Consider the following 14,845-nt stretch of genomic DNA (forward strand, 5'->3'; position numbering starts at 1 on the left):
ATCAGTTCAAAGCACCAGCAGATAGCTGGTAGAAGTGTGTTTCTTCATACCACTTGATGCAAAATGTATTATTTTTCACAAAGGCCTCATATGTCAAAGACCTAATTTTCTTCTGCCACCCTCATTCCCAGAGAAATCACGAGCAGATAAACTATCTCTATGTAGTATGATTCCCTAAATGTTATTTTTTTGTTTTGTTTTTTAAATAGAATGTTAAAAATTCTACTATGAAGTTGCAATCAATGAAGTACAACCACTGGTTTACAATGCTTTCAGATGTTAAAGATGGTCACTATTGTCAAGGGCAGCAGCTAGAGAAGAATTATGCTAGAGGTAAAAAAAAAAAAAGTCTCCAATTTCATCTCACAATTGAGACTTAAATGGGAAATGCAACGAAAAGTAAAGAGACATATGAGTTATCACAGCCACTGTGGAGATATACGCTAGTAACCAGGTTTTTTATCCTTTTCTCTACAGGGAGGGAGAGTGTTAAGAGATTTAAGCGCAGATTAAGTATAAGTTCTGAGATTGCTGTCGAACAAAATGCAGATCAGATGCAAAAACATTAGAAAGTTTAATGTTGCTGACTCCACGAGGTGTCAGTAGTGTTTCTTGTGTCACTCTGGGCAATTTCCTGGGTTAGTTCTGAGAAGCTAGTTCCGCAGGAAGAGGTTATCACAGAGAACATCAGTACCTGCCAGTGCTCTTGCTTATGTGGCACGGAGCCTGGTGACACATCGTCCACCTCATGCTGTAGCAGCACACACTGGGACTATCAGCGCTGAAATCTGGTTTAGGTAAAGTCACCACCATCCAGCAACACTATGATATCTAAAGAGTGGTCAGATTGTGATTGGACAGATCAGGGCTATGGCCATCTCCCATAATCTAGTTTTTCATATGCATGATCCAGTCTGAAAGCCACGGGACTAACTGTAAAGTGTATTCTTCCACACAAGAGAAGAGGAGATTCAAACTGTTTGGTTTTACATAAATTATTTCTGGTGTCAGTTTAAATACAACACCACAAGGACCTCTGAAGCAGCACACAGTGGCCTCTACAGATCATAAACCTGCTGCTGCGTGTAAAAAACAAAATAATAAAACCCCTGCCGTCTGTGTCACTAGTAACTTTAAGCCACATATACAATTCCAAAACGGGAAACTGGAGTGAAAACAAGTTCAACATACTAGGTTTATCAATAAATGCACAAATTTGGACTCCATGTAACCCAAGGAACATATTTTAAACCTACTGATTTATCAAATCTATGATGCTATCAGTTATAAAATACAGTATTTTATATAACACTAATTTTTAAAAATGCCAACTAAACTATAACCCATCAACAACTGTTAAGACATGGGAAACACTGTGCATCTCAGAATTTGTGAAATGCGACAGATATTTTTACTAAGAAAATTTATGTTTTTTAAAAAAAATCTTCACCTTCCTTTTGCAAAATCTCTAACCAGGATATTTTTGGTGCTTTATAAAAATGTCAGATAAAATTTGCCATACTCTCATTAAAAATTTTCTCTCTGCCTCTGAATTCTCCCTAGGGACTTAAGTCTTTGCAAAGCTCACAAATAAAATACAGATGTCAGTTCAACATAATCTTGATTGATTTAGCCATATTAACTACTAATTAAAATAAAATGTCATCCTTTATGTGGCATCAGGCAAATATGGTACCTCAAAGAGATAAGGCAGGGCACCACCGTAGTTTTCAAACACTCAAGAGACCTTGGTGGTTGCTACAGATTGAATGTTTGCATTCCCTCCCATGGGGAAACTCATCTTCAATGCAACAGTTATTAAGAGGTGGGACCTTTAGGAAGTGATTAGGCCATAAGGGCTCTGTCCTTATGGATGAGATTAGTGACCTTATAAAGAGGCTGGAGAGCCAGGTGCAGTGGCTCATGCCTGTATTCCCAGCACTTTGGGAGGCCAAGGTGGGTGGATCACTTAGGGTGGGTTCAAGACCAGCCTGGCCAACATGGTGAAACCCTAACTATAGAAAACATTAGCCGGGCATGGTGGCACATGCCTGTAATCCCAGCTACTTGGGAGGCTGAGGCAGGAGAATCACTTGAACCAGGGAGGAAGAGGTTTCAGTGAGCGGAGATTGTGCCATTGCATTCCTGCCTGGGTGACGAAAGCAAAACTCCGCCTCAAAAATAAATAAATAAAGAGGCAACTAGGAAATCAGCGGCCCTTAGAAGGTGTGTGGTCCAGTCCTACCATCTCACCTGCTGTGACTGTGGGTCACTTACAGACCTTAATTTTTTCCTCTGATGAAATAACCAGTTGATTTCTAGAATCCTTTCATGTCTAAATTTCTTGATTCTATGAAAGTTAAGATGGAACAGTCACCCCCGGATGAAAATATAGCACAAAGCAGATCAAATTTTGAAACACTCTCCATTTAGCTATAGTTTTTGCTAAAAAGTATATATGTTAGGCCGGGCGCGGTGGCTCAAGCCTGTAATCCCAGCACTTTGGGAGGCCGAGGCGGGTGGATCACGAGGTCAAGAGATCGAGACCATCCTGGTCAACATGGTGAAACCCCGTCTCTACTAATACAAAAAATTAGCTGGGCATGGTGGCGCGTGCCTGTAATCCCAGCTACTCAGGAGGCTGAGGCAGGAGAATTGCCTGAACCCAGGAGGCGGAGGTTGCGGTGAGCCGAGATCGCGCCATTGCACTCCAGCCTGGGTAACAAGAGCGAAACTCCGTCTCAAAAAAAAAAAAAAAAAGTATATATGTTAGCAATTTTTTTTAAAAGTCTCTGTTGGCTTTTAAAAAAGTCTCCTTAATTAAATGTAGGTTGCAGGAAGAGGCAAGAGTTGTGCTATTTTGAACCAAAAGGATTTAAGTGTGTTGGAATACATTTAAAGAAAAGTATAAGACAACGTTTAGTTATTAGAAGGTGCCTATATTTTCTGTGTAAGACGGAGATACAAGGATGAAAGTGTCACCTTGATTCTCTTTATTTGGGGTAGGAGCAGGGACACTGTACTCAAGTGCCCAAGTCACATAAATCTATTTCACTTCATCCTCTAGATATGTATCACTTAATTCAAAATATCACTCTTCCTTTTTTTCTTTTTGTATTTTTTAGTATAGACGGGGTTTCACTATGTTAGCCAGGATGGTCTCAATCTCCCGACCTTGTGGTCTGCCCACCTCAGTCTCTCAAAGTGCTGGGATCATAGGCGTGAGCCACTGTGCCCGGTCCTATAACTCTTCTTAAGAAGTATTATAATGTCTTTTTTTGTTTGATCTATGAATCGCTATTCTCAAAAGCTACTTATAGCTTTATGGCTGTCTGGATAGTTTAACTGATGAGGTTGATTTCTGATTGACAGTGGCTTAAGATTAGTAATATCTTAAAATAGTCTAACCTGTCTCTTCAATTAAAAAATATACAAATCAAAGAAAACTAATAAAAATTATGTAAAATAATAAATGGCTTTTCTGTTTATCAAACTTTACTAAAGTATGACAAAGGAATCATTAGGAATTACACAAAGAATCTCACTAGTTAACACACTTAAAATGTGTTTTTTCCCAAGCAAATACTCTGCTATCTGATTATCATCTCATGATATAATTAGTGCAGGGTTAAGTGCAAAAAGTTCTCTGAATAAAGATTTTTAAGTTCTGCTAATAGACATAGCTCACATACTCACATAGTGTGTGTGAGTGTGTGATTTGGAGGTTCAAGTTTTAATGTAATATATGACTCATGTAGTGCTAAAGGATTACATATAAAGTATGACTATAAAATAATCTTTGATTTCTAAATAAATATTTGTTTAGAAATATTTCAGTATTTGTACATCCAAGGGAGTAATATCCTTTACAAAGTAAATGTCCATGTTACCATGTTCTAAATATTTCTGAAACTTAATCACTCAACAAACATTTATGGAATGATTGTGCGATAGGTCAGACACTATGCTAGGTGGTGTGAAAGCAAAGGGAAATAGAGATGTTTCCTATGCTCAGGAAGCTCAGAGTCTACTATGGAAGCCAGTAATTCAAACAGAAAAATTGCTAAAAATATGACATAGTGAAGACCATAAAAGATGTCAGCCAAACTGTGGTACACAGAGGGCAGAACCATAATGTCTGTCTGGGTAATCAGGAAAAGCTGCTCTTGAGGATGTGACTTATGACTCTGGCTTCAAAGGCTGGGCAGGACTTAATCAGGAGAAGCAAGATGACTAAACAGAAGGAGCAGTTATGACAAGGCCTGGCACACTGGAGGAATGAAAACCACACTTAGAATTAATCATTACAGATTCTTTTGAACATCCTGAGTGATGAGGAATCTTCACTGTTTGAACCAAGCAAGAATTAAATGCAGAATGACAATGAGAGGAAATTATTAACAGTTCACACAATTTGAAGGCAATTCCAAAGAGTATCTCAAAATCCTTTGAGCAGTGAGAACATTGAAATAAGCTTAGAATTTGGCTTTAGGCTGGGTGCGGTGGCTCACACTTGTAATTCCAGCACTTTGGGAGGCCGAGGCGGGCAGATCACATGGTCAGGAGTTTGAGACCAGCTTGGCCAACATGGTGAAACCCCATCTCTACTAAAAATACAAAAATTAGCTGGGCATGGTGGCGTGCACCTGTAATCCCAGCTACTCAAGAGGCTGAAGCAGGAGAATCACTTGAACCTGGAAGGTGGAGGTTGCAGTGAGCTGAGACTGTGCTACTGCACTCCAGCCTGGGCAACAGAGCAAGACTCTGTCTCAAAAAAAAAAAGAATTTGGCTTTAGTCTTGTTCACTGCTAGATCCCTGTACCTACAACTCTTAACGAATAAATATACTAATATAAAAGATGAGATTCATTTGTATATAAATAATAACAACTGATATTTGGTTATTTCTCAAGAATAACCAAGTATAGATTTCGTGAGATGTTTTAAAAATCTTATTTATCATCATAATTCATATTTTTCTCATTTACTTCTCTTTTTTCCTCCATTAGATTATAAGTTCTTTGAAGACAGACTCTGTCATACTTGTCCTAGTATCCCTAATACTAAGAATAATAGTAATAACTAATAACTAAGTTTATGAAGCATTTTTACTATGTATTGGGAACTCTACTAAGTGTAATATACTTATTAGGTTGATGCAAAGGCATTTGTGGTTTTGCCATTAAAAGTAATTGTGGCCGGGCACGGTGGCTCACGCCTATAATCCCAGCACTTTGGGAGGCCGAGGCAGGTGGATCACAAGGTCAAGAGATCGAGACCATGCTGGTCAACATGGTTAAACCCCGTCTCTACTAAAAATACAAAAAAATTAGCTGGGCATAGTGGCACACCCCTGTAGTCCCAGCTACTTGGGAGGCTGAGGCAGGAGAATTGCTTGAACCCAGGAGGCCGAGGTTGCGGTGAGCCGAGATCGCGCCATTGCACTCCAGCCTGGGTAACAAGCGTGAAACTCCATCTCAAAAAAAAAAAAAAAAAAAAAAAAATTGCCTTTGGACCAACCTAATAGCTCATTCAATCCTTATAAACCAAGTCAGACGAATGCTATTATCATTCTCATTTAACAGATGGGGAAACAGAGGGATACAGAGGTTCAGAAACTTGCCCAATATCATATGATTAATAAGTAGAAGAGCTGGGATTTGAACTCAAGAAGATTGACTCCAGAATCCATACTATTAATCCCTGTGCTATACTGCCTAGCACATTGTCTGGCATATAGAAGATATTCATTAGATGCTTACAGAATAAAATCTGTAAATTTTACTATCATGAAAGGAACATTTTTTCTCATCTAGAAATGTAAATTTCTACTCAACAGAGATTAGTTTGCCAAAAGTCATTTTTTTGTTATTATCACTAACATTTGCATGCAAACCACTATTAGGCTACTCATATTGCCTAAAGACTAGTCTTTAGGCCAAGACTCCAATCAAGACTCAGCAACTGTCTGAAAAACATGTTTAAATACCTTCTAGTTCACCAATTTTTTTGGCAAATACTTTCAGTTGCTTTTTCAGTTTACGGACCGTCTTATCCTGTTTTTCAAGTTGTTCCATCAAATCCTAAAGATCAAAAAGAAATATATCAGAAAGATTGAAACAGGCCTTCTAAAATGCATCAAGGGAAAACAGACACAATATCACAGAAACAACACTGTTAGTTTTACATAAAAGCTCCAGAAAAGATCGTTGGTGGAGCCACCACCTGGCTAAAATTGGCAGGCATGGGAAATGAAGCTACAATAAAAGCCAAATATTAAAAAATACAACGCAGTAAAATCCTTTACAGCGTGATGGACAGCAGGCCCACTGCAGAGTCTTTCCAGTAGACTCTATGTGGGAAAATCAACTGAATACTTGTAAAATGTATTGTTATTCCAGGAGAATGCTTTCTTTTAAAGGAGGACTGACTAGGCAAAAATAAATGTTGATGAATGCATGGAAAGGTTTGTGGGAAGCTTTAAGAATGGTTGAACTTAGGTAGGAACTGACACTCTCCATGTGTGAAGCACTGTCTCTATGAGAGCCACCCTATGAGATTCTAAGATTAGCCCTGAAACAAGAAAAGTTCAGAAGTTTTGGAAATTAAGAAGTAAGTTGAAAAAAAAATCACAAAGAACAGGATAAAGAGTGGTCTGCTTACCTAGGACCAAAGTGGCAGGTGGCATAAGGCATCTATAAAATCTTGCAGGTGATATAATTTTGCTTATACAGAAGAAAGGGGTAATTATGAATGCTTTATGCAAAAAGAGAAAACAGAAGCACTGCACTTAAGGAGGAAGGTAGGAAAAGTCCATGATTTTTGGCTATTTAATAAAGAATCTACTCAAATGAGAGGCATGGTTAAAAACTCAATAATCCAAAATAAAGTGGACAACAGTAGGTTCAGAAAGAGCTTAGAAGGGCTATGAGTCAGTGATGTGTGTGGTTTGTTATTCAGGTTATGGAGAAGAAAGGCATTCCAAATACAAATATTCATTCTCCAGTTTAGACAGGAGTAGATTTAGATACCAGGCCAACCATTCAAGGGAATAGTTGCTATATCTTCAAAGTGTTAAGTTGTGCTTCTTGGAGTTTATGTGATCTTTCAAATCACATTTTGCTTCCATCACACTGTAAGCCTAGTGTTAATAACAAACCAAACGTGACAATGGACTAGGACACTGATAGATGTGACACCACTGGCTAAAAGACAGCTGTGGGGAGAAACAGGTTTCGTGAAAGTTTTTGAAGAGACTTCCTGGGAGTGGGCAGGCAGCAGTGTGCTCTTCATATATGCAGGGCTAGAAGTAGCGAGGAAGACAGCAGAAAAGCACTATGGTTTTACATACAATCATCCGTTTGTAAAGGGAAATCCGATATGATTGATACTTCTTAGGGTCATCTGCATATAATTCCTCAAAATACTGAAAAAACAGGTACAATGGATATTTGTTTTTATCTGTGTCTGAGGGGAATGCTATGTTTCAGCAAAATCAATTTTAAAATATTTTAAAACACAAATGGTGAAACTATATATACTTGAAAGGCTCTGATTTGTCACCTTCCATTACCCTTTTATCTTTCTAGTACAGATGAGTCTAATTATATAGGTACAGATAGATGTTTCTTGTGTGATCAGAGGAAAGAGGCTGTGGCCAGGATGCCATCACTTAGCAGGCCCAGATAAGGCTGTCATTTCCCTCCTCCAACCTCCTGTCTTTTCACTTCCAGCCTCCCTGACGCATGGTGCTCACAAGTTGCTGCATCTTTTTTTTTTTTTTTTTTGCTGCCAGCAGCAGTGGCAAGAATAGGGGAGGCAAATATAATGAAAGTGAGAATAATGGCAATGTTAGCTCATGAAGTTGGAAAGGCTGGTGGGAAGCTGTGCATCTTCCTTCGCTGAAAGACAGCATGGGGGAGGCCTGTGAAGCCTGTTCACAAAAGGAGGCAGAAAAATCATTTTTGTGTTTGTGTTGGTGGTAGGTAGGTGGGCAAGGTAGAGTTTCAAGAACACTAAGCCCAGGTCTCCTGCTGGGCTTTAATCTCCTGCTCAAGTGTTTCTTACAGAAATGCATAATCAAGATTGAGAAAACAATGATTTCGAAAACATGCATCATTTTCTGTACTTATGTTTGACTCCATCCTCCAGAATTAGTAGTCAGTATAATGGCAGGAGAAGCAGCTGACCTACAAAGGGTTTTCCCCAAACTCAAACTCATTAACTGGACTCTATTAGCTTAGAATATAGGGGCTTAGCCTATTTTTTCTATTAGTTATTTAAAATTGCCAAGAAAATTAATATTGCAAACAAGGTTGCAAGGGAAATGTCCGACCAACTTAGTGAAAAAACCCTGGAAATCTGCCACCCAGAAGCATCTTTATTTCACCTTGTATTTTAAAACAATAATTTAAAGCACAGAATTTGTATGCTGATCAATCAACTCATTACATTATTTAGTATATTTAGCAATACTTAGTCATCAAAGCATTGTTAAATTTAAGCAACAATATACTTCAGCATAGTAAAATGACACTTCAAAAATACTTTATGATTCAGAAAAATTTCCCCACAAATTAGTGAGATTTCAGTCACTTTGGAAAGAGCCCACACACTGCCCTCACCCTCCTCCCTCATTCCCACAATGGAGCCGCAAACAGACTATGAAAAGAATACCTTTGTATTTTGCTTCTAATTCATATAAAAGATAGTTGAACAAATGACACTAGAAAACTATTTGTAATCTAAATTATCACTAATGGAGTAATAGAGGGATAATTCAGATTGTTAAATCTTCAGAGAAAATTCATACTGTTTTATTATAGGTCATCAAAAATGTTAATTTAAAAAAGACACAAATCACCACCAATCATAAACAACTTTTCTCAAAATCAGGCTGGCACTACAATATGGACTTAAACAGAAATGTGAAATTACAACTTTTCAAAGATTTTTAATATGGTAAATATATTTGTCAAAAAAACTGTAAAACTGTAATAAAAGTTATTATGTGACTGAGAAAGAAATATCTTAGAAAATATTTTTGGCAAAAAAAAAAAAAAAAAAGGAACAAGGAAAAAAAAAAAAAGAAAAAATTTGGACTCCATGCCAGAGTTTAGACTCTGACAAGGAAAACAATTTCCTCATTTATTGTACAAGTTCTGTTGAAAAGAACAGAAAATATGCAAACCTGAATCCCTAACACACACCTCCCTGACCTAGGAGCTCCAACCAACATCAACCAAAAACCCCTGCTTGGTTTTGCCAATCACCTTTCTCAGCTTCAACTCTAAACCTACTTGTCTGCTAGAGATGGAGCCTGGGATGGCCTCAGTGGCTGCTTGGGGACCAAAGGTAAAGGAAGCCTGTCCCTAGTCTCAGTTGTGACAATCACACAATAAACCTCCTAGGATGGCAGAGGATCTGCAGCTGAGGTGGAGGAAGCAGATCACCTGAACCTCGAGGCCATCAAAAAAAAGCCCAGCCTGCAGCCAGGTGGCTCTCTGCCTCCAGGACAGGTCTAAGAGCATTCAGCCCTCTGTGAGAAATAGAACCCGTGCACCTGCCTTTTTCCTTTCCACCAATGTATTTGTATTTTCCTTACTCTGTCTCTGCTGGAGTAAGAGGAGTAACAAGTACAGAGTGGTGAGTTTTTCCCAGCAAGGAAAAGCTGTGTTTGATCAAAAAGAAACTAGGCTGCTGGGCAGGGTAAGGCTAAGGAGCAAGTGGGCCCGGCAGCTCTCCTTACCAAGTTTTCATTGGTCAGCCGGGTGATCTCGTGCTGCAGGCTGGCCTCAATGCGGGCCTCTGGGGGCAGCTGCAGGTTCTGGGCCAGCAGCTGCTGCTGTCGGTTGTTCTCCTCCTTCAGGCTCTGGATCTCCCCACGGAGGGCCTCGGCCTCATTCTCATGGCTCCTCTTCTGTGACTGGAGCTGGGATTCCAGGAGCCTGAAGAGAGGACACATGGTTAGGAAGAGGGGATGACACCCCGAGTCCCTGCCTAATGGGTGTAAGGCATCGTGCTCACTTGCAAGAGTAGGAAAAGCAGATACTCTTTAGCATCTGTGTATCTTCTGACTTGATTAAATTCAAGAAACTAAAACAAGAAGCAGAAATAGAAACGGATGCTCTCACATTTGTGTCTTCCTGCATTATATAAAGTTCTAAGAGGCCCTAAGAAACAGGCGAGTTTTAATTCTTTTGAAAGGTTCAAAGGAGGCCAGGTGTGGGGGGCTCATGCCTGTAATCCCAGCACGTTGGATGGGTGGATCACCTGAGGTCAGCAGTTCAAGACCAGCCTGGCCAACATGGTGAAACCCCATCTCTGCTAAAAATACAAAAAATTAGCTGGGTGTGGTGGCAGGCACCTGTAATCCCAGCTACTCAGGAGGCTAAGGCAGGAGAATTGCTTGAACCCAGGAAGGGGAGGTTGCAGTGAGCCAAGATCGCACCATTGCACTCCAGCCTGGGTAACAAGAGTGAAACTCCATTTCAAAAAATAAAAATAAAAAAAGGTTCATAGGAAATGAGGATGAAAAAAAAATCAATTGAAAGATACAGCTTTAATCTGCCTTGCATTTATAAATAAGCATTTAAATTGGCAAATACAGTACAACTTTGCCACAAAATAACTCTGCACTGTAAAGGGCAACATTACAAACTTCCAATCTAACTAAATGTGAATCAGAACTACAGAGTTACTAATTCCAGGCAGAGGGTGGGACCAGGGTCCCATTTTTATATTCTACTCCTATTCTGAAAGAAAGGCTTATATACATATTTACCCAAATCCATACAATTAATTCTGAAATTTCCTACATATATTTTAGATCTGTCATCTTCTTTCTCCTCATAAACTTACATATCAGAAACAGAATCCTAACAAGATGTGGTTTTAGAACACAAATATTAATAGGACCAACAAAGTGATTACTGCTTCTCCAAGCAAACATGCAGCCAGCTGTACCCGCAGAACAGACCAGGCATTGGAAGTGACAACACCAGACTCCGAGCATCCTCCCTTTGCCACGTACCCCTGTTGCTACAGTCACTCTTTTTCCAAATGCAAAGTTATGGTTAAGAACTAAAATAATGTGAAGAAAGAAAGGACATTCTCTTATTCCAGACCCTTGGTTGCCAACTTCTGGGTAAAACTTACGGATACCATTATAAGCAAACTGTTAACAGTGGACTAAAAATATTTTAGTGATTAAAAAATTTCAAAAAGATCTGCACCAGCAACACAACAAAATTAATGACAAGAGTTAATGATAAGAACAAACAAAGCAGAATAAGCAGAAGCCCCTTGAAGAAACATTTTGAGTATTTTTAAAATTTAATCACTAAAATGGAATTTTAATGAGATTTTAAAGACAAATATCACTAGAGCAGATGAATGTCTGTTTAGAAAAGTGCTGCTGTTTCAGTTTTATTTTCTCTCCTGTGAACATATTTAACATGTTGCGTTTGGGTAATTATTCTGAGCTACAGGAATGCAGGAAACTCTCCTGATTTGCTGTTTCACAAATTTGAATTTCATAATAACCGCACATAGTGCCAAATCATGCATTTCATCTTGCTTTTAGACAGCATGATAATAATATATAAGAATGTAGGCTGGATACAGTGCCTCATGCCTGTAATCCCAACACTTTGGGAGGCCAAGGCAGGATTGTTTGAGCCCAGGAGTTTGGTACCAGCCTGGGCAACGAGGTGAGACCCTGTCTCTACAAAAAATCAAAAAATTAGCTAAGTGTGGTGGCACATGCCTGTGGTCCCACTTAATTGGGAAGCTAAGGCAGGAGGATCGTTTGAGCCCAGGAGGAGAAGGCTAATTAAGCCATGATCATGCTACTGCACTCAAGCCTGGGTGACAGACTCAAAAAAAAAAAAAAAAGTGTAGCCACATTGCAATAGGCACATATATCCTGTAGATCTATCTACGGGATGCGAGAAGCCACTGTCTAAGTAATAAGTCTTAATCTCTCCCCTAATAGTTTATGCCCTAATTGAAAGATTTTGTTTTTCTTTCAACTCCTGGAGAGAAAGATTCACGAATGTGTCTGAAGGGGAGTCTCTTATATTCACCATCAAACAATTTTAGTTTTAATACTATCTTGTAGTGAAGGTTTTTAAAGAAGGTGTTTAAGCCAGGCGTGGTGGTTCATGCCTGTAATCCCAGCACTTTGAGAGGCCGAGGTGGGAGGATCACCTGAGGTCAGGAGTTTGAGACCAGCCTGGCCAACGTGGTGAAACCCCGTCTCTACTAAAAATACAAAAAATTAGTCAGGCGTGGTGGTGCACACCTGTAGTCCCAGCTACTCAGGAGGATGAGACAGGAAAACTGCTTGAACCCGGGTGGCAGAGGAGGGGTTGGAGTCAGCTGAGATCATGCCACTGCACTCTAGCCTAGGCAACAGAGCAAGACTGTATAAAATAGGAGAAAAAAAAAAAAAAGGCTGAATGTTCTCAGTTTTACTAAAAAGCTTTGGACATATAACACAATTACTGAAATCAATTTACCCAAGAGGACAATCAATGCACAAGAAATACAGAAGTGAAAGTCAGGAGGCCACTGTTAGTAAGAAAAACAACAAATTAATAACATTCCATTTTGAGAAGATGAATATAACCTGTTGGCTTGTTTTAACCCTTCATAAACCAGCCACAGCTCTCCATCCTCATTCAACTCATGGCAATCCAGAGCAGATGATCTTCCATGCAAAAGGAATAACAATGCAAAACACAAAAGGATACAGGATGGTGATGAGGTGACGATGGTCAACAGCAGTACACAGTATTTCAACATTACACAAGTAAGATTGTTATTCATTGTGACAACTTTAAGACATTACCACAAAAATTATTTTTGGTTAATTTTTAAAAATGAGTAACATTTAAAAATGAGTAGCATCACATATAAATGGGTAGAAATTAAAGCAAAATAATCAAGGATATAGAACTACTTTTCCTGCAAAATAAGAAATGACTGGAAGGTGAAAAAGAGGTTCTGTTTTTCATGTTTTAATCAGCTAGCAAAGTGATCTAATATATCACATATTATATTAGAGGTTAAGTATGACAAACGTATAGAACGAAAACTTCAGCTACTATCTTTGTGTGGCAATCTTCATGCTATCTTTCAAAATGAATTTTTAAGTCTTCCAGGTAGGAATGTTTTTAGCTTAATAAAATCTAATTTCCCATGTAAAAAAAACAGTTTTAAAAATTCTTATAGCAGTAACATGAATCAGAACATGTCCAAAGTTTCTCAGCTTTTATGACATGATTTTTAAAAGCTTTTTTGTGCCAAAAATTAATTGTAGGAACTGGAAAAACTGCTATTATATTAGAGATAGCACATGTTATTAAAATATGTATAATTAGTAATTATGATAACATTAGTAATCATTTATTTTCTAGCTAGACCATAAAAATAATATTTTTTGTTTGCTCAGTGTCAGATGCTGTTCTACATTCTTTCACATGCACTATTTCATTTAGTTTCCTTAGTAACCCAACATAAGTTATTTGCCACATTGCAGAGGAAGACACAGAAGCTTAGTAGTAAGATACCTGTAGAGGTTACACAGCTGCTTAAGTAGTGGGTCCTAGCACTGACTCTGGAGTCCAGGTTCTTATTCCTGCTATATTGTCGTTATGTTTACGTAACACAAATTCCAGGCATTGTCTTCTGCTTTACATCTAGAGAGTTCATCTCTCTCTAGAAAATTCAGCTATTTACATGATTTCCATTGTATTATTATACTCTGATGACTTCAAAATTTATATCTCAGTACACACATCTCTCCTGGCTACAGATTTATATATTCAATTGCCTAATAGATATCTTTCTCTGATGTTTTCCTGGCTCCTTAAATCCAATATGTATAAATCTACTGATCATCTTCACCGTGTATTTCCCCACACTCCAGTCCCATGATCACAAAATGGTATCAATACATCTAACCAAGAGAGCAGATACCACAGAGTCATCTTCAGGCTTCTTCATCCCTCTCCCACACATCCAATAGACCATATGGTTTTCTGACCTCATCTTCTTATGTATCTTTCAAAATGTCCCATTTCTGTCAATCCTAACTGCCACCAGCCAAGTGCAAGTCACCATAATCATTGGGTTACAGGAATATAGGGCTAGCTTTCTAAAAATCAAATCTCATCACACCATTCTCCTACTTAACACCTTTCAGAGGATTCCATTATCTTTGGAATAAAGTCCAAACCCTCTCAGCTGTCTCCCCAGCAGCCTATAATGTCAGTGAGAGTAGGAATCACATTTATCTTGCTTATTACTGTATTCCCAGTATGTGGCATAGGGCCGGGCATGAAGTAGGCACACTGCTGATTGAATAGCTAAGTGGATGAAAGAACAGTGTGATACAATATAGTTCTTTCTATATTAACACATTCTTAGATATAACATATGCTTATAATTTACACTGATATATTAAAGTTTAACCAAATACTTTCATAAGCATTCTCCACCCTTGTCCATAAAAGAAGATAAGAAGTACAGTCATCCTTCAATATCGGTTGGGTTCCAGGTCTTCCCTTGGATAGCAAGATCCACAGATGCTCAAGTCCCTTATATAACATGGCATATTATTTACATATAACCATGCATATCCTCTGTATACTTTAAATCATCTCTAGATTACTTATAATACCTAAAACAATGTAAATACTCTGAAAATAGTTGTTAGCCAGGCACAGTGGCTCACATCTGTAATCCTAGCACTTTGGGAGGCCAAGGCAGGTGGATCACCTGAGGTCTGGAGTTCGAGACCAGCCTGGCCAATGTGGTGAAACCCCATCTCTACTAAAAA

The 14,845-nt window shown here is 38.6% G+C and overlaps 1 protein-coding gene across 4 annotated transcripts in view; it reads right to left on the reverse strand.

Moving 5' to 3' along the window:
- MYO5A (myosin VA) overlaps positions 1 to 14,845 on the reverse strand; it is a 221,568-nt gene that overhangs the window by 23,199 nt on the left and 183,524 nt on the right. Inside the window, exons 30-33 of one of the 4 annotated variants that reach the window (XM_064365689.1) lie at positions 12,632 to 12,712; positions 9,749 to 9,947; positions 7,352 to 7,426; positions 5,990 to 6,083 (exon numbers count right to left, since the gene is read on the reverse strand). In XM_064365689.1, the coding sequence (XP_064221759.1) occupies positions 5,990 to 6,083; positions 7,352 to 7,426; positions 9,749 to 9,947; positions 12,632 to 12,712 (449 nt within the window). The remainder of the gene's footprint in view (positions 1 to 5,989; positions 6,084 to 7,351; positions 7,427 to 9,748; positions 9,948 to 12,631; positions 12,713 to 14,845) is intronic. The other 3 variants (XM_064365691.1, XM_064365690.1, XM_064365693.1) reach the window with 3 other exon arrangements.

The sequence above is a fragment of the Aotus nancymaae genome, unplaced genomic scaffold, assembly GCF_030222135.1.
Source record: "Aotus nancymaae isolate 86718 unplaced genomic scaffold, 86718_ANA_hifiasm-v0.15.2.pri h1tg000062l, whole genome shotgun sequence".
Classification (NCBI taxonomy): Eukaryota; Metazoa; Chordata; class Mammalia; order Primates; family Aotidae; genus Aotus; species Aotus nancymaae.